Below are 21,459 nucleotides of genomic sequence, written 5' to 3' on the forward strand. Positions count from 1 at the left end.
TTCAACTGGTTTTGGCAGTGTACTTATTTAAGGAATTTGTATCCCACTTTTCTGTTTCAAAAGCACTTAAAGTATGTAACAATTCAAGTCAATAAAAGAAAACATCTAGTATAAAAGAAACAATAAATCCAGCCATGAAGCATATATTTCAGAAAGCAGTAGTTCTTGTATATAATCTGAAGGATGGACTGCACCAGCAACCTGAAAGATATTATTATAAGTACTGGAAGAATTGAATTAGGGAAGGAGTTTCACTATTAGGAGACCACCACAGAGAAGGGCAGTAGTTATCTGCAGAAAGTGAACGTATGTGGAAAAAGGGCCTTTCTTGGTGGGAAGGTTATTTTGGGAGGGTCTTTATAATAATCTGGCCTCAGATCATTTTGGGCTTTACAGGTAAGTCACTTTGTACTGAAGGGAAACAAAGTCAATGATCTTTCCTTATAGAAAAAACATGTTCCCCAGGCCAAGCTACTAATTTGTCTGCTGTATTTTGAACCAACTATCACTTCTGAACCATTTTCAAAGGCAGCCTCACATGAAGAATGTTGCAGTAATTAAGTTTGGAAGTTGCCAGAGTGTAAGAAAGAATGGCATTAATAATTAAGAATTAATCTGCTTGTTTGTTAAAAGGACATAATACACAAGGCATTGTGAAAACATTTATAAAACAAAAAAAATGAAGATAACCTATGCTATGCACAATTATAGAGAAAGAACTAGAACAGATCATGAGTTTTTCCTTTTCTCACAAATATTTCCAAGATGATTGATTTCTATGAGTTGATATAAACTGGTTCACTTAGAAGAGAACTGTGACAAGCATTCGGGCAAAAGGTAGAAATGCAGCTTTGTCTGCACATAACATAGTCACACGGTGTCGCTATTGCCTCAATAATCTCCTGTAAAATACTGCTTTGCATCTCTGAAAAAAACAACAGGAGCTATCCAATTGCAGTAAGATTCTATTAGTGATGCGACTCCCTGACCGCCGATGGTTTCCTAAGCCTCCTCTATTAGCTATATTTGCTACAAACAACTTGGAAGCATCCTGAATTTATACCTCTGTGGTTATTATGTGGACAAATTCCTTGGAGAAGAGGTGGCTGCTGCAGCTGGTTCTCCTTCACACAGCCTGGGATTCAGGGAGTGGCCAGCTTCATTATTCTGTGCCTGAGGAATCCCAGCATGGAACCTTTGTGGGTCGCATTGCCCAGGATCTGGGGCTGGAGGTGAGCAATCTCGTGCCTCGGATGTTCCGCCTGGAGTCCCAAGGCCGTGAGGACTATTTTGAGGTAAACGTTCAGAACGGTGTTTTGTTTGTGAATTCTCGGATAGACAGGGAGGCGCTGTGTGCCAGGAGCTCTGTCTGTGCCATTCACCTGGAGGTGATTGTGGATAAACCTTTGAGGGTCTTCCATGTGGAAGTGGAGATTGCAGACATAAATGACAATGCTCCTCTTTTCTCTGTCATCGAACAAACCCTGTTTATTCCAGAATCAAGACTGCCACATTCTCCTTTCCCACTGGAGAGTGCATCTGATTCAGATATTGGCACAAATGCTCTGTTAACGTACAAGATTGTTCCAGATGACTATTTCAGGCTCAATGTAGTAACAAATGAAGACCACAGTAAATCTGCTGGGCTTGAATTAAAGAAACCGCTAGACAGAGAAGACATCTCTGTGCATCATTTATTACTGACAGCTCATGATGGAGGCAAACCGGAACTCACAGGGACACTCCAGTTAGTAATAAATGTGTTAGATGTAAATGATAATGCTCCTTTATTCAATCAATCTGTCTACAAGGTCCAGCTGCCAGAGAATCCACTGAATGGGACACTCATAACTACACTCAATGCCACAGACTTGGATGAAGGCCTGGCCAAGGAAGTGACCTATTCCTTTAGCAGCCTTGTTTCTGCCAGAGTTAAACATGTTTTCCAAATATGTGAGATCACTGGTGAAATCAAACTCATAGGACTGTTGGATTATGAAGACATGAATCTGTGGGAAATTCAAGTTATGGCAGAAGATAAAGGCAATCCTCCACTGGCTGGACACTGCAAGGTTGTGGTAGAGATCATAGATGTGAATGATAATGCTCCTGAAGTGTCACTGAAGTCCCTATCAGTGCCGGTTCCGGAGAACTCTCCCCAAGGGATGGTGGTGGCCCTGATCAGTGTCTCAGACAGGGACTCTGGAGTCAATGGACAAGTGGTTTGCTCCCTGTGGCCTCCTGGACTTCCCTTCAGGCTAGTATCCAATTTTAAGAATTACTACTCTCTGGTGCTGCAGGAGCCTCTGGATAGGGAACAAGTAGCTAAGTATGAGCTAGTGGTAACAGGCCAAGATGAAGGGACTCCATCGCTGTCAGCTACTAGAAGCTTGGTGGTGCCCATTGGTGATATAAATGACAATGCACCCAGTTTTGCACAATCCTCCTATACAATCTTTGTAAAGGAAAACAACCCACCTGGTGCCCACATCTTTACTATGTCTGCTTCAGACCCAGATGTGGCTGAGAATGCCCTGATCACTTATTGGCTGGATGAGAAGCTCTGGCCACTATCAAGCTTTATTTCTGTGCATTCAGAAAGTGGGAAGATTTATGCCTTGCAGCCCTTGGACTATGAGCAGCTAAAGTTACTGGAGTTCCAGGTGAGTGCCAAGGATGCTGGGCTGCCCTCCCTATGCAGCAATGTGACCGTTCAGGTCTTTGTCGTGGATGAGAACGACAATGCACCTGCTGTGTATGGGCTAGAGGAGGCCCCGTCCTTATTGTGGTCCCTGTGACAGCTGGCCATGTGGTTGGCAAGATCCGTGCTCTGGATGCTGACTCAGGTTACAATGCCTGGCTTCTCTATCAGCTGCATGAAGCAAACAGCGGCCCTTGGCGAGTGGGACTCTACACTGGTGAAATCAGCACCACACGTATCCTGGATGAGCAAGAGGGTACAAGCAGCCAGAATCTGCTGGTTATAGTGAAAGACCATGGTAAGCCTCCTCTCTCAGCCACAGCCACTCTGAGTTTGTCTTTGGTGGCAAATACTCAGGCCCTCAAAACTGATGCCCGTCTTCCCAGGACAGCAGGAAATGCAAAGCGCCTGGCAGACACCACCAATCTCTACTTGATCATCGCCATCTGCTCAGTGTCCAGCTTGTTCCTGCTGGTGATCCTTGTGTACGTGGCACTGCGATGCCAGAGCCAAGCTAAGGAGGCAATGATATATGGCCCAGGCACAGCTACGCTGGTGTGTGCCAGTGAAGTGGGCAGTTGGTCATATTCCAATCGCCATAGCCACATCTTGGCAGGGGTGAGTGGGGAGGCTGGTGTCAAAAGCGACCTCATGGTTTTCAGCCCCAATGTTCCTGCCTTTTCATCAAATGGAGAAGTAGGAAATGTGAAGGAGATGGTTCCAGATTCATCGGGAGAGGTAAGTAACTTTCTGGAACTGTTAAAGATCAACATTCTTATTCCATTTGATGTGAAAATATGGAAGCAAGTTATGCTATAGGTTCAGGGGATGGTTATTGAATCACGTGGGATATGATAATGAGTTCTCTGTATTTCTCAAAATCTAATCTGTCTCCACATTTATTGATCCACATCTCCCAATTCCCTTTTAAATTTATTCTTTCGATATGCAGAGTAATGCAGAGGCAGGACTGGTGTAGAGGGAAAGGAGTTTTATTTTTTATTTACTTCATTTATGCCATGTCTTTCTTCCCAGTGGCAACCCTCATCATTCTCTCACATCATTCTCCTCTCCTACATTTTATTCTCACAACAACCCTGTGATTAAGCTGAGTCTGTGTGACTGATGCAAAGTTACCCAGCAAGCCACCATGACTGAATGAGGTTTTGAATCTGGGCTGCTCAGCTCTTAATCCTACACTCTCAACACTATATCGTTGGCTAATATTTTGTGAATGATCACTGTAGATGGGCACTTTTACACAAGTTGAATAATGCACTTCCAGTACACTTTGCAATTGGATTTTGCTGTGAAATTGCAAAACCCAGATGCAAACTATCTCAAAGTGGATCGGAAGTACATTCTTCAGTGTGTGTGAAGGCTCTTATCATCTATGAAGGTGATATTTCATCTATGTTTTTGAGTAACTTAGGTTTTTTTTAGAAAGTGTAGGATTATCTTCCTAGTCTAAATTCATAATTTCATGTTGATGCTTGTATTCCTTCAGAGCATTGAATCTGCCTTGGGTTAAATTCCTTAATGTGTTTATATTAACCTTCTTTCTGAATGTATTTATTTATCTTATTTATACTTAAATTTAATAACCACTACTCCCAGACATGTTGGCTCGAGGTGGTTTACAATAAAACCTGTAAAAACAGAATATAATTTACACTAGCATCACACCTATTCCCTCCCGAGCAACCGAGCAACCAAATGCCTAGATCTGAGGCTTCAAAGATGGCTCACTAAAAATAAATGAAGGCTCCTCTCCATAAATTTCTGTAGTATCCTGTAAGTAGGGTTGCAGCCTTCAGATGGTAGCTGAAGATATTCTGGGATTACAGCTGATCTCCAGGAGAAAGAGATCAGCTCTCCTGTAGAAAATGACTGTTTTGGAATGTAAATTCTATGACATAATAACCATTTAAGCCCTTTTCCTCTACCAACTCTACCCTTCTCAGCCTCTACCCCTAAAATCTCCATGTATTTCCCAACCTGGAACTGCAACCCTGGCTGTAATTGGTACGCATCTAACAAAGCAAGATGTGTAGAAAGGATGAATGTGTGGATAGCACCAGTATACTCCCCCCCTCCCATTCATGTTTTCCTGCTTTCTTTAAATTGCATTATAGGTGTTGTACAGATAGACCACAAGGAATTGTGCATGCAACTCTCATTGTCTTGTAAAATATTTCATTTAGCTATAGAAACATCTTTTTCTGTATTAATTGCATTGGACCGTGCAAGTATTTGAAGTTCACAGTACATTCAATAGGATTAGAAGAAATTCAATAGGTTAGAGGAAATTCACTCTTTGTAATGCTGTAGTGCAAGTTATACCTTTCTGATCCTATTGAAGTCAATGGGCTAAGGGTGCAACAATGTCAGAGATATAGATAATCTCATGATTGCAGATCTCATAAATGTATTTATAAAGAATATAAAGAATCTGAATTATATTATTTCAAAACATGAATATGAATTATATTATTATATGTAATATTATTTCATGTGAAATTGTTGCTGCTCTTCTATATCAATATTTCTTCATGTAATTTGCTACATTCATGTATTTTACAAGGGACACAATAGCAAATGAAAGAAAATAGTCATTTTAAAAATGTCTTTCTACATTAATGTCTAGTTTCCATATAGTGTATTTTAAAAATTATTTCAATGTAATTCATTGACAAGAAGTTAATGTGAAAATTGAATGTGATTATCTTTGTTAAAAGCATCAGAATACTTAAACAGATGGAAAGTCTGAGCAAGATCTTCATTAACAGTATTTTAGTGACAGATTAGATAAACCTCAATATTAGAAATGTATTTCCATTAATAAACCTCTAATTATCAATCAGAAAAGATCCCTACAAAGGCAAAGACCAGTCTTCTGTTAGTTTTAGTAAGGAATTGAACTAACAGTTTTTAAAGATTTTAAATTCCTGATAACACAGTCATTATTTAGATGACCCTTAAACATTTTATATACATTCCTTTATTTAATTTATTTTTTGTATAACACTTCTCCCCATGGATGGGCTTGTGGCAGTTTACAGTATAAAATAACTGTCAATAAAAACATCATCATCATCATAATCACATGATCACTACTGATGATAAAATCAAATTGGTAGCCGTGTTGGTCTGAAGTGGTCTGAGGAAGAGTGCTTGAACTCAAAAGCTCACGCCTTGAATAAATCTTTGTTGGTCTTAAAGGTTCTAGTGGACTCTGGTTTTATTGATCATAAAAGACATCTATCTCTTTACTACACTTCCAACAGCTACTTTCTTTTGATTTTTTCATCTTCAAAACCTTAGAAGGTAAGGAAAATCTTAGAAGGAAATTTTAGAAGGAAAATCTTAAAAGGTACCATCTATAATGCATTATATATATATTTATTTCATATAATAATTGGTTGAAAAATTTAAACCACCTTCCGTTGTATGTTGCCAATCATCCAACAGGATACTATGGCCAATGCCTCTAGCCCATGTTATCATAAAATCTTTGACAATTTCTTTCTCATTTCTTATATATTCTGCTAATCAAATGTTCATGATTTCTCAAAAGTTAAGATAACAAAATCGTCGGTTTAAATTCAAAACCAAATTATTTTTTATCCTTATCATATTTATCTTTACTTTTAGCATATAGTCAACATTCTTTCAAAAGGTTTCTTAAGATTTTAATCTATCTCCAACCTTACCTTTGTCAATTGTTTGGATTAGTAAATCTTTATATGTTCACCATATCTATTCTGTTTGTTTGTGACTTCTGAATAGAGCTTTATGTGGTGATAATCATAATGGAATCTTGGTAATTTTTTTTTTTGGTATTAATTCCAAACTCTACTTAAAGCAGTTCATAAACAATGATGGCCAAACTGATTAATTTCTCTTTACCATATCATATATAGGCATGTCAACAAAAAGTTAATGCTGCTCCTCTTAAATGCAATAATCTTTGGTTTTTAAATATTTACCCAAATCAAAACCATAGTTCCAAATTATGTTAGGCATTTTTAGACTACCTAGCTCTAAATTCCTGCCAGATGGATTTAGTTAATTCTCATTTGCAGTTATTCAGTACATTATCAGACTTTTTGATGGGTAAGTTCTGAAAAAGAAATAACATTCTTGGTAATCTTAACAATCAAAATTCTTCCAAACAATGATGATTTAAAGTTTTTCAATCTTACCGTATCTTTTTTAGATTCCCCCATATTATATCATATTTTGAAAGAATGCCAGATTTGTATTACTAACTATAATCTCTCAAATATTTTACCTGCTTTACAATTTGAAAACCAAAATTTCCTTATAATATTTTTTTATCTTCTGGGAAACTATGTTTAACAATATTTTTACCTATTTAAAAAATTAATTTATAAACCTGATATCTTACCAAACTCTTCCAACTTTCCACAAAGAAGATCTATACTTTCTTCTGGATTATCCAATGCTATCACTAAATCATTAGAATAAGCTTTTATTTTAAATTCTTCTTGCCTTATCTGAAGACTTTTTGAGGATTTCTCATCTCTAATTTCATTTATTAATACTTCTGAAATGATAATAAAAAGTAAAGTTTATAAGGAACAACCATGCCTTGTGCCACTATCAGCTTTATAGTGAGGGCTGACCTCCATTTATTACAACAACAACAAGCCTTTAATAGCATATAAAAGTACAATATAAGAAGGGAAAGTGCAAAAGGATCCACTGCTAGTGAGAACAAAGGCAAAGATCATGCTTTAGACATAATACATTCACGATTTCTCATGGCAAGATGTAAAAACTTTGCTACTGGTTCAATTATATCAGGGTTCTGGGATGTCAAAAGAAACTGAGTTTATTTATTATAAAACTATCTGATTGCTCATTATAAATTTGGGTTATCCATTTTAAATATCCTCCCCATAGTCCATTTGTTATAACACTTTTAACATAATATTCCAGTCCAACCTATCAAAAGCTTTTTCAGTGTCTAAAAACATAATGTCAGTTGTTTATCTAGATTATTGTGATAATAATCAATTATATTAATCAAAAGGCTTTGTTAAAAACTTTCTTTGTTCTTCATTTAATTCTTCTATTACTTAAATATTAATTTTGCTCTGATTTCTTAATTTGTACACTTTTCTATAATTTGGAGTAAAATTCCTGAAGTTTGACATTAATTTTAACACTATCCTTCATTATTTCTGTCTCATCCAACACCACAATTCATGGATGGCATTCCGTCTCAATGTCCGGATTTCTTTGTCACACTCTTCCATTTGGTTTATAGTTGAGTCGAGGAATAGAAACTCATAAACAATTTCAGTTTTCATAGTCTTAAAATTGTGTAATTTCTTAGTAGTCATTAATTTTGCTTTCTTGATGATTAGCTGTATTCTAGCTTTGGCACTTTCTCCTTTAACCTTAATCAGTAGCGTTTCAAATCTTAGCTATTTTCTGCCAATAATGTGGTCCAATCTGCATATCTCATAGTGTCATATATCAATTTTCATCCTACTTTAATCTAAATCAAATTTAATTTTACATATAAGTGCTACATCTTAAATGAAAGAGGCATAAATATATCTCTGTTTGACATCTGTGCCAATTGGAAATCAGTCTTTTCCTCTGTATTCTGTCCTACCTGTAGCCTCTTGTCCAGAGTACAGATTATACATCAGAAAAATCAGATGTTGTACAACAACCATTTATATTAAAACAATCCATAGTTTTTTAATGATCCACACATTTGAAATCTGTGCTGTAATTTATAAAACACTCTGGACTCATTATTATTATTTAAAGCCTTAATTGCCTTTCTCCATAGCTGAATTCAAGGCAGCTCATGAGATAAATAAAATTATTAATAAAAAAATTAAAACAATATAAATAAAGCAGCAATTATGATACATTGGGCAGGTAAACAACATAAAAATAATTAGGTTAAAAGTAATATAACCAGACAAGAATTTTTTTTTTAGTATTAAAGAACTGGTCATTCCCATCTCCCCCACAGTAAGGCCAGCATTTATTGATGGTTTTTCAAAAGTTTTCCCTGAAATCCATTGGCATTAGTTCAGGAATCACCTCTTCATCTAACAGATTTATTCATCATTTTCTATAAGATGATTTAGCTCTTTCTCCTACCTCCTTGTATAATCATGGGGATTCATCCAGATTCAGCATCAGAAGCTTTCAGTGTCACATATGATTTTACATATGATGTGACTGCTGTGATTGATATCTGAAATCATGACCTAGTTTCTAGGAATACTACATCAGACAGTTGCTCAAAAATTTCATTATGTAATCATTTGATAGCTTACTTGAAGTGAGCATAATATCAGCATAAAGACAAATTTTAGATATATATTTTCTATGTTGAACTCATATATATATATATATATATATATATATATATATATATATATATATATATATATATATATATATATATATATATATATATATATATATATATATATATATATATATATATATATATATATATATATAAAAATAATGTCAGACAGCTACTGTCAATGGTTCAATAATAATAGAACAAAGAAGTATATAGACAGCCTTGATGACTGCTCCATGATAGATAAACTGCATCTGATAAGTGCCTCTTTATTGTTATCAGGCTATCATGCATTAAAGAGACGCAGTTCCTACATTGTCTTTGCAGACGGAAGTGTTCCACTACGTTGTTTAGCTATTCCCATTCAATTCTGTCAAACACCTTTTCAACATGTAGAAATAGTGTAATTTTTTGTTTATTCTTCTGTCCAAGGAATTTGGTTGAACTTGCCTCTCTGCAATGAAGGCATTCTTAGCAGCTAACAACAATAATCGCAACAATTCTATAAAAACAGAACCAAACACTGTTGAAAACAAATGTGACAGTCCAGCAATATAACAGGAATATTAATGATTACTCATTACATATAAACCCTTAGAGCTGGTTATTCATAATCTGTAAGCTTTTAGAGTATGAATTGCATGATTCAGAATCTAGGATGCATTTTATGTGTCTGAATAATTATACAGTCCCTGATTAACCCAAAAATTCCTGTTGGAATTATGCAGATAAACAAGGGATTCATTTCTGGACACTTGCTGAATTCAGACATTGTTATACCAACATTCATGACAGAATCCCAAGGGAGATTCTGATCTGAAAGTGCTGATTTGAGAATAATAAAAAGTTTTATAGTATCTCCCTTCAGGATTGAACAGAGACTTCTCAGTTTTTATTTTTATCCCACTTGTACTTTCTATCTCCTATTGCAACAAGGGATTGTTGGATTCCCCACACACGTTAATTAGTTTAGCATAACTGGCTATCAGTTTCTGGATTTTTCTTGGTTAGATATGAATTTTACATAATTACATGTAATGGACCCTTTGTCTGAAGAAGTAAGCTACAATTCATAAAGCCTTATTTTATTTATTTATTTATTTATTTATTTATTTATTTGTTTGTTTGTTTGTTTGTTTGTTTGTTTATTTATTTATTTCCCTGGAGGTAGAGGACAGTGCCTAATTCGGGATCATTATTGCTAACATTTTTAAAAATACACAACAAAGACATTGAGCATCTGATTCAAAAGTTGGACAAGAGGGGAGGTCTAAGGGAAGTCTTACTAATAAAATTAGTGAAAGAAGAAAAGACTAAGATGTCAAAAAAACATGACAAATTGGATTAGGGGGATGACTGAAGATGGCGCCGTGCTAGCCCGTTCTGTAACAAGCTCTAGAGCCAAGCAGAGGGCCAGGAACAGAAGCACCTGGCTGACCTGAGCGGGATGTGCAAATCTCGCTCGCTGGTCGCCCCAGGGACCGGGAATGGCATCCTGAGGGTCCTACAGATCGGCGGAGACTAAGTTCTCTGGATCATCTCTGCCTGTGCTTGAGGCCATAATGGCGTCCTTGTCGTAAACAAATTTCCAAACTTGAAACGACCAGCCGCATAAAATCCTGCATTCTTCCCAGATTATCTCTTTACAGCTTAAGAGCCGAAGTCTGATGAATTAACAACGCAAAGACTGTGAGTTTTCTGTTTGCTTTCCTCTTTCTTAAAGCCAGGCACTGCCCACCTTCTTCCCCCCTAACCAATTTACAAGGGAATTCTTTCTTCGGACGGGAGGCAAGCCAGCTGAATACACTCGTTAAAACAAACAAAAGAAAGAACTTTAGAATTTGTTAAGGAGAGCTCAGCGGGTGATGTTGACAGAATATGGAGATCGACTAACTGATAATTTCTGAACGCCCAAACTCTCGCGAGACGCGTCTGTGATCTGTGACTGTTTACGGCAATGGAAAATTTAACTAATGCACATATGTTTCGTTTGTTATACAAAGACAACTCAGAGATACTGAAAGTAGTCAAAAAGGTTGAAAAGGAAATACAAGATGCCAAGAAAGAGCTCTTAGAGAGAATCGACGGTTTGAAAAGAACAGCTGATGAAAACACAACTCAGCTGGCAACACACCAAACAAGAATCCAATGTCTGGAAGTTAATCAACAGGAGTGGGAGAGAGTGGCAGAAGATAAACCCGAAGCCCTGGAAGTAGAATCTAAAGCTAGGAGCGTAAAAATCAAAGGCCTCTCAGAAGAATTTGGGAAAACAGACCTAAGGAAGGAAATCACTGAAGCCTGGAAGACTACTGGAGGTAGAGATTTGGATTGACAAAGTATACAGAGTCTACTCAAAGGCGACTGCACGCAAGAAGCAACCAAGCGACATCTTTGTGGGCTTTGTCAGTAAGGCTGCAAGAAATACTCCACTCAAAAAGCTTCAGGCGACGCTGCTGAGTTTGGTGGATCAAGAAGCACAAAAATTCCAAGACCTGCCAGCAGATACATCATGGAAAAGAGCACAATTCCATCTTTTGCGACCACCTGAAGAAAGTGACGAATAGTGGAACAATTACCTGGTCTTTCTTGGGAAAGACAGCAGCAACTTTTAGGATAGGGCCAACATACGATGGGAACTGACTATATATTACTTAAGATGATAACAGATTATATTCTCATATGTATCAACAATTACTTTGCTAAGAAAGACAGTAGTAACTTTTAGGTTAGGACTAACATGCGATGGGAACTGAATATGTACTTTTAAAGATAAAAACAGACTATACTCTCACATGTATCAACTATTATTTTGCTAGCTGGTTGTTTTTTCCCCCTTTCATCCTTTTGTAAGTGCTTTATACATAATAAAAATAAATAAAATATTTAAAAAAACATGACAAATTGGACATAAGTGTGACATTAGAGACTGCAACAATAAAAAACAACAACAGTGGGAACATTTTAATCTTCCAGGACATTCAGTTGTTTATTTAAGAAAAGCAGTTCTCTTACAAAGGAATATCAAAGGGAGATTAGAAAAAGAGACTGCTGAATTGCAACTGATAATGAAGCATAAGATAACACATCCTCCAAAATAAATTTAGACCTAGGTTTCTTACCTCATTACCAATGTGGATTTCTTCATGCTAACTACTCTTCTGCATATCACACCTAATCCAATCTTGCCTGATATTGTCATTTGTTTGCTGTTGTCATTTGGCATCTGAAACCACTCTACTCTCCAATATATAGGGACAAATGAACTCACATTCTACATGTATCTGAAGAAATGATCAGTGACTCATGATCATTAGAGTGCTACTAGACTAGCTCTTTTCTAGTATCAAAACCTATGTTTCACTGTTGAACATGTATATTCTACCTGAAATGGAGATGAAGAAGTTATTTCAATTGAAAAACTAATGCAATACATAAGCCAACAGAGAAGAATGTAGGACTGAATTAACAAATTGATATAAGAATGTAGTAGCTGCTGGGAATTTCAATGCAGATAGCAGGAACAATTTAATTAACGAGTTTTCTATTGCTGTTTGATGTGGAGATTAGAATTAAGTTTATTAATCAAATATTGATGAAGTGTGCACACACATAAAAGCTTATAACCATCATTAAGCTTTGTTGATCTCAAAGGTGCCCCTGGACTCTCACTGTGTTCTATTGCTTCAGACCAACAGTTACCCACCTAAATCTATCCTGATTTGGAGATTGTATAAGATATTCTTCTGAAGAGAGATCATGCAGTCAAGTGACTGATGATCTAGTTGGTGTTCCAAATAGGTATAATTGGAACAACATATTGAATAATGCTTCAGTTCATTAAAAGGTGAAGATAATGATTGTCCACATTACACTGATAAGAGTACACCACGAAAAGAAAGGGACGGTTCAAAATTATTGTAACAGAAGAAGAAGAACCTATCCCGGGCTATATTAAACAATTTAACAATAAATACAAATAAACGTTTCTTATCTCTTCTTATATTTTTATGTGTATAAGCACAACCAACAACCAGAACGGCCTCTAGATTACACCGTTTTCAATTTTGTTTTCCTCAGTGGTTGTCCTTCTTTAAATTATATTATATATATGTGGCCTTTGGCTCTCTGGTTTGGGGAGGTCTGTTCAAAAGACTCATCCCACCTCATCCCATATTTGTATTTATTGTTAAATTGTTTAATATAGCCCGGGATAGGTTCTTCTTCTTCTGTTACACTTATTACACTGAAGCAAACAGCTAGTAAGAAGGGAAAGAGCAACTGGATGAAAAAGTACAATCGAGAGGGTTGTCTATGCTACTGGAGATAGCACACTGTTTGACAGAGTTGATCTAATTATGTTCTTCTTATATAAAGGTGGCACCTTTTATTGGCATAATGACTTTGGTACTCTTGGAATGGATGTTTAATAACCCAATAATTTATTGATGTAGAAAAAGCATTGGATGAGCTTGAGTGGAATTTCCTATGATTGAAGAGAAGAAGCAGAGTTGGTTTTATACCCCTTTTTTCACTGCCTGAGGGAGACTTAGTGGCTTACAATTGACTTCCCTTCCTCTTCCCACAACAGACACTGTGAGGTAAGTGAGGCTGAGAGAACTCTGATAGGACTGCTCAGGGCTGTGACGAGCCCAAAGTTAACTAGCTAGCTGCATGTGGAGGAGTAGGGAATCAAACCCAGCTTGCCAAATTAGAAGCTGCTGCTCTTAACCACTACACCACGCTGCCTCTCATAATAATATTCTTTCAGGAACACATAAATTTAGACGGGGTCATACTGTCTAGAATACTGTAGAATACAATAGAACAGTGGTCCCCAACGCCCGGTTGGGGGACCGGTACTGGTCCGTAGATTAGTCGGTGCCGGGCCGTGGCTCCTCCTTGGCCTCTTCCCCGGCTGCTGCCTCAGGGGCTGCCCTGCCACTCTGCTGCTGGCTCACCTTTGCTGCTCTCCGGCAGCCACCGTGGCTAGGTCTCCCCCTTGGCTTGGCACTCCGCAGCTGTTGCTGGTAGTGTCCCCCAGTGGGCGGCAGAAATTCAGGGGCGTGGTGGGAAAGCAAGTGGAACAGGGGCTCAGTCAGCGGTGGTGATGTCCCTCAGAAAAAGACTACTCCCCCCTCAGGCCTCAGTAAAATTGTCAAGCATTGACCAGTCCCCATTGATAAAAAGGTTGGGGACTACTGCAATAGAATACTGTCTATTCATATCCACTCAGGCAACAAGACCAGCTAACACCTACATCCAGACAATGATAAAACATATGAACAGCTCCCACAGCCAAACAGGGCAGTAAATAGCAGCAATACAATTCCAAAACCCAAAACATAATAATATTAATATCAATAAAATACCAGAAACGTAATAACCTTCTTCAGGGGCCAAGAAATATGAAGCACCTCTTAAAATCTTGATAACAGGATACATTATAAAATGTTTAACAGAATAAAATTATTTTGATTGATACCTAAAATGCTGTAAGTTTTTGTACCGGGCAAGTCTCTGTGAGGTGGAAGTGTGAGGTGGAAGTGCCAGTTTAAATTCTACAACAATGTCTGAATTTTTACCCATCATCATTAAGAGCATGGATGAATAAATGTCAGAGTTGCAGTGATAGCAGATTGACTGAATATATTTCTAGAAAGTAGCAATGAAAAACAAGAGTCATTTTGGAAATTCTCACAACCTTTAGATAACTACATGAAGCCTATATGTCACATAGCCATGATTATAGACAAGTTCACTTATAGTATTGTAATTTGTTTGATATTTCTTATCATTGCACAGTAGCTATATGATGTTTGTTATATAATATTTCTTTAAAGATACAACACAGCAGGAGCTGTGACAATGCAGGCCTCGGTAACGGGCCACCATGCCTGCCTCTCCCCCCCGCAGTGAGAAGCTCACCAGGCCGCGAGAGAAGTGGCTGCTTCGCTCATGGCCCGGATAGCTTTTTGCTGCGGGGTGGGGGGGGGGGGGAAGAGGTTGGCGTGGCCACCGGCGGACACAAACGCGCATGTGCGGAGTTGCCATGTGTGCACGTTAGCACCCTCTGGTGGTGAAAACGTGCATGCGCAGAGCTGCCACGCATGCACGTTTTCACTACCAGAGGGTGCTAACGCGCATGCGCGGCGCCCGGGCCGCCGGCTCTTCCTCACCCCCGGAGGCAGTCCTCAACCCTAAAAAGGTTGGGGACCGCTAATCTAGCAGACAGGTTTACAGAAGAAAATGGTCCTTCAGGTAGCTGGTTGCAGACTGTATTTGGCTTGAGAAAATAAACAGTTATTGAAAATTTGCTTGGAATTTAGGGCTCTTTAGTTTAGAGAAATGACAACAGAGGAGTGACATAATAGAGATTTTAAAAATTATTCATGAGGTAGAGAAGGTAGAAGTACTTTTCTCCCTTTCACTCTATGAAATTGATGAACAATAGTTGCCAAATAGATAAAAGGAAGTACTTATTCACCAAAAAGTAATTAACACATATAATTCACTGATGCAGGAAGTGGTGGCAACTATAAGCATAGACAGCTTCAGAAGGGGATTGGATAAATATATGGAGCAAAAATCCATCAGTGGCTCTTAGCCACAAGGTCTAGATGGAACACTCTTTCTGTGGCAGTGATGTTCTGTATTCTTGGTTCTTGGGGTACCACAGAGGCATGGCTTCTGGAGTTCTGGTCCCACTGGTGGACCTCCTGATGGCACCTGGGTTTTGATCACTGTGTGACACAAACTGTTGGACCAGATGGTCATTGGCCTGATCCAGAACAGATTTTCTTATATTCTTAAACCTAGTCCAGCAATCTATGTTTCCACATTGGTTACATGTCAAGAGATCTGCACCTCTACCTGGCTCTAGATCAAATAGTTTCCCAAAGCTGTAAACCTGCTCTTTAAAGAAGGGTGCAATTCTATTAAGAACAAGACGTATATTTAAAGAACATTGACTAGTTAAATATCCATTTGTTGATGCTCATTAAATGATATGGAAGCATTTTGATTCATAAGGTTAAAATAGAGAAAATTGAGGTAATCAAGGGTTGCTAATGCCAGCAGCCTAAGCGTCCTGCATCTCTCATATCTGGCATGAGACGAGACTATATAATCTTTAAATATGGCCATGACCTGGATGGCCCTGGTTATCCTGATCATGTCAGATCTCAGAAGCTAAGGGTTGTTCCTGATTAATATTTAGATAGGAGTCTGCTGAGTAAGTCTCAGGGTTGCTATGCAGAGGCAGACAATGGCAATCAACCCCTGCCTTGAAAACCCTACGGGGTCATCATGTCAGCTGTGACTCAGCACTTTCCACTACCATCATCAAGGCCTGTTAATAAAGCCAATTTTCTGCATAAATACCTCATCCAATAAGATATCCAAGGATCTATTTAACAAAAGACAATGAGCTGGATCCAATAATACAGTGGGTTCCTATCTCCCCTTTGGTCTGCAGGGGAAGAGAGTAATCAACAAAAAATAGATTTAGATTTAACTCAATGATCTTTATAAGCGTTGGGAAAAAGCAAAAGCAATGCAGTAATGTGCTTAAAAACTGTAATTTCTTCATGCTAATTATACAACGGTGTCCATCTTATGAAGCTGATATGCTATATAATTTTTCATATATCTAACTCAAAGCATGGTGCCTATTGTGCCAATCAAAACATTTGCACAGTAGTGCCATGTTTCTAAATGGTGATATTTCTGCAAACTTACTGAAACCCGTAGGTTTTCAGAAAAATTCCAAATGATTTTTTTTTAAATTCCAAACAAAGAAGTGATATATTTGCAAGCACAGACACAAGAATCCAAACAAAATGGATTGTTTTGTGTTGGATGCCACTGCTGTTTTAGCAACATTTCATAATTTCTTAATAAATGAGGGGAAAGTCCATATCTCAAAACACTACCTCATGAGATTTCAGTGGCAACTTTCCCCTTCAGAATCCCTCTCATCAGCTAGTGGGAGGCTTGTAGAGGAAAATACAAAAGTAGAAGCTTGGACCAGAAAGTGTTGCCTTGCATGTTTTCCATCCCAGGCTGCTGCTTATCACAGACCAGCTCCTGAAGATTAGTAGAGTCACTATTAGAGTCACTGTGGGGACTAATAAGATCTTAAATGAACAATCTTAAAAGAAAGTAAGGGACTCCCAGACCCTAATCTAACTCTCTAACCAAACATCAGATGGTATAGTCAGACCTGAATGAGACCATCAAAGGGGCTAATTAAAACAAACCCTGGCCTTTGTGTTCATTTTACAATGTTCTATGCTTCTGTTCTGGTTGTCATCAGCAGTTGATATGGACTTTATGGTAAGCACAGCTATAGATCAGATAAGCAAGAGAACAACTGTGATGTTTTAATCATGTAGCTTTCCAAATAGCACCAGTAAAACGTTGAAGATTTTTCATGCAAGCACTACAAACCTTATATTCTATTCAAAGTCTCATTAAGATTACTCTAGAATAAATATGCTTTCGACAACTCTGTCATTTTTATTATAGAGGACAATAGATGCTTACTAGCATCTATCAGTGTCTGATGACCAGTGATAATGGGTAATTCCCAAGCTTAGCACCATCTCTTGCTGCCCCCACTTAGCATACAGCAATGGTATCATCAATATATACAGAAGAAGAATATTAAAGTTTGTTGATTCCTGCAAACCAATATTACTATTAAATTTTGGTTTGCTATAAAGGCTTTGCCGCTCTCCTGCCAAAGAATTCCCTTTTACCGAAGAGTGGCTATCTGTGCATATACCCTGAAAGGGGCAGTCAAAGCCAGACTATAGTAGCAGTGTCTCTGAAACAATGACAGAGATGTGACAGTGGGAAAATACATTGAGTTTTTGGATGGAGGACAAGGACATGGAGGTTTAGGCCGACATATATTGGCCTGTTTGAAGTGATTCAGAAGCACTGAGCCAGAGAGGACACACCTGAAGGTAAAGCTGCAAAATAGTGGCACATTGAGGGGGAGGGCAAGGATGCCAAGAGTGCAATTTAGGAAGTGGTTCAAATGCTCACATGGACATTAACACAGTCTGTCCACATTAGCTGTTAACTACTGTGATCAGTCTTCAAATCCTGAATATTTAGCAGTTTCTGTACTAACATCAATTACATCAAGACTGCTGGTAAGATCTCAGGACTTCACTAGATGTCACATCAGATGGAACATTTTCCAGGGAGTTATGTCACACATACAGATTCAAATGGTCAAGAATCACCACTAGCCAGTGTTGCAGATGGCTGATGCACCCCATGAGAAAAAATCAGTGGGTGCAAAGAACTTCACTTGAAAACCAAAGTTTATAAAATAAAACGGGTGAGCAAACTGGTTACTAAAATGTGGGCAGTTTGATTTTCAGTTTCAGAATTCAGTCACAAGGGGTCACTACAGCCTAAGAAAATATTTAAGGAAGACTGAAAATCCAGAGCTCCTCCCTGAATATTCTGCCTGTCGGGGTATCAATCGGGATCACAGACACGGAATACAACTCTGCTGGAATCTATTCAAAGGATTTAATAAACACCGCTTCAGAGGAGATTGCTGGATTCTTTACTCCTGTAAAGAAAAGGATTTATATATATTTTTTAAAAAGACTGGTGGGTTTGATGTGTGAATTTGGCATGGTTGCTTGGAAGGCAGATTGTGTGATGAGGCGGCTGCTGCAGCTGGTTTTATTCCACACAGCCTGGGAAATGGGGAGCGGCCAGCTCCATTATTCTGTGCCGGAGGAAGCCCAGCACGGCACTTTTGTGGGCCGCATTGCTCAGGATCTGGGGCTGGAGGTGAGTGAGCTGGTGCCTCGGATGTTCCAGATGGTTTCCAAAGACCACAAGGATTATTTAGAGGTAAATGTTCAGAATGGGATTTTGTTTGTGAATTCTCGGATAGACAGGGAGGAGCTGTGTGCCAAGAGCTCTGTTTGTGCCATTCACTTGGAGGTGATTGTGGATAAGCCCCTGAGAATCTTCCATGTAGAGGTGGAGATTAGGGACATAAATGACAATGCTCCCATTTTCTCTGCAAGTGAGCAAACACTGAGCATAGCAGAATTGATAACTGTACCTGGTACCCAATTCCCATTAGAAGGAGCCTCCGATTCTGACATTGGTTCTAATGCTCAGTTGACTTATAAGCTCAGTTCCAATGAATACTTCACAATAGAGCATAAAACAGATGGACACAATAAACCTTTAGCAATTGTTTTAAAGAAGCCATTGGACAGGGAGCTGATGTCTGTGCATCGATTATTACTCACAGCCACTGATGGAGGCCAACCACAGCTCACTGGCACAGTCCAGCTGGTGATCAATGTCTTGGATACAAATGACAACCCCCCTGTCTTTAACCAGTCTGTTTACAGGGCAAGGTTGCTAGAAAATGCAGCTGTTGGAACTCTGGTTATTGCACTCAATGCCACTGATTTAGATGAAGGAAGTAATAAGGAGATCGCTTACTCATTTAGTAACCATGTTCCACCAAATTTCCAAAAGATTTTTAGTATAAACTCTGACACAGGGGAAGTCAAAGTAAATGGAAAAGTGGATTTCGAAGATATTAATGTGTTTGATCTTCAGATTGTGGCTGAAGATAAAGGCAACCCTTCATTGTCTGGGCATTGCCAAGTGGTCATTGAGGTGCAGGATGTGAATGACAATGCACCAGAGGTGTCAGTATCATCTCTATCTGTGCCGGTTCCAGAGGACTCCCCCCCTGGGACTGTGGTGGCTTTGATCAGTGCCTCAGATAGAGACTCTGGAGCTAATGGGAAAATAAATTGCTCCCTGTGGCCCCCGAGGTTCCCATTCAAGCTGACGGCCACCTTCAAGAATTATTACTCACTGGTCCTTTCTGAGCCATTAGATCGTGAGAAGGTAGCTGAATATGGCTTGATAGTGAAGGTCCAAGACCAAGGGGACCCCCCACTGTCAGCCAGTAGCAGCCTGTTGGTGCCAATCAGCGATGTGAATGACAATGTACCCACTTTTGCCCAGCCCTCCTACACCATTTTTGTGAAGGAGAACAATCCTCCTGGTGCTCACATCTTCACAGTGTCTGCCTCAGACCCAGATGTGGCTGAGAATGCCCTGGTCAGTTATTGGCTGGATGAGAAGCAATGGCCGTTGTCAAGCTACATCTCGGTGCATTCAGAGAGTGGGAAGCTGTATGCCCTGCAGCCCTTGGACTATGAGGAGGTGAAGCTGCTGGAGTTCCAGGTGAGGGCCAAGGATTCTGGGCTGCCCTCACTGTGTGGCAACGTGACCATCCAAGTCTTTGTGTTGGATGAGAATGACAACACTCCCGCAGTGTCACAGTCAATGGATGAGCCTCCTTCTTTGCTAGTAATCCCAGTAGCTTCTGGACATGTCGTGGGCAAGATCCGTGCCTTGGATGCTGACTCAGGCTATAATGCCTGGCTTCGCTATGAGCTGCATGAAACAACCAGCAGCCCTTGGCGAGTGGGACTCTACACTGGTGAAATCAGCACCACACGTATCCTGGATGAGCAAGAGGGTGCAATTAGCCAGAATTTGCTGGTTATAGTGAAGGACCATGGCAAGCCTCCACTCTCAGCCACAGCCACTCTGAGCTTGTCTTTGGTGGCAAATACCCAGGCCCTCAAAACTGATTCCCGTCTTCCTAGGACAGCAAAGCCCCTGGCAGACACTGCCAATCTCTACCTGATCATCGCCATCTGCTCGGTGTCCAGCTTGTTCCTGCTGGTGATCCTCGTGTATGTGGCACTGCGATGCCAGAGCCAGGCCAAGGAGGCGATGATGTACGGCCCTGGCACAGCCACATTGGTGTGTGCCAGTGAAGTGGGCAGCTGGTCATATTCCAATCGCCACAGCCACATCCTGGCGGGGGTGAGTGCGGAACCTGGTGCCAAAAGTGACCTCATGGTCTTCAGCCCCAACATTCCTGCTTGCACTGAGAATGGGAAACAGCAGGACTTGCTCTGCACAACGGTTAGTAATTGATTTTGAGTTATTCCTGTCTGACATTAAGCAATGTCTATGACTCTGAACAAGAACTTTAGTAATTAAGTATGAAATGTGAAAGTATTTTAATTAGTCTTCGTTTCAAAAGTTATCCATTTGAGTACTTAGATTGTCAAGTAACCCTCATTTTGGAAGAATAACGAGATGAATCTTAACTGGTGTCTACCCGTTCCCCTATTGCAAGACCCTTTTGCTGAGTTAAACACCACTTCAGACCTCAACTTCCCTAGTACTTATTGCATGTTGACATGTTGATCTCCTCTGTTTGGGTGGGTGTCTCTTCCATTTGCTGTAACCAAAGAGGGAGGGCCTGCCTGATAATATGTGGCCCTTCTTTGGGCCATCCAAGCATCCT

General features: G+C 39.2%; 2 protein-coding genes across 2 annotated transcripts in view; both read left to right on the forward strand.

Annotated features, from left to right (window-relative positions):
• LOC143823922 (protocadherin alpha-C2-like) overlaps positions 1-21,459 on the forward strand; it is a 258,537-nt gene that overhangs the window by 26,487 nt on the left and 210,591 nt on the right. The gene's annotated exons all lie outside the window — the stretch shown is intronic.
• LOC143823923 (protocadherin alpha-3-like) lies at positions 969-2,923 on the forward strand. The gene has a single exon (XM_077310666.1). The coding sequence runs from the start codon at positions 1,077-1,079 to the stop codon at positions 2,796-2,798; it is 1,722 nt and encodes a 573-aa protein (XP_077166781.1). The 5' UTR covers positions 969-1,076; the 3' UTR covers positions 2,799-2,923.

Source organism: Paroedura picta, chromosome 14 (assembly GCF_049243985.1).
Source record: "Paroedura picta isolate Pp20150507F chromosome 14, Ppicta_v3.0, whole genome shotgun sequence".
Classification (NCBI taxonomy): Eukaryota; Metazoa; Chordata; class Lepidosauria; order Squamata; family Gekkonidae; genus Paroedura; species Paroedura picta.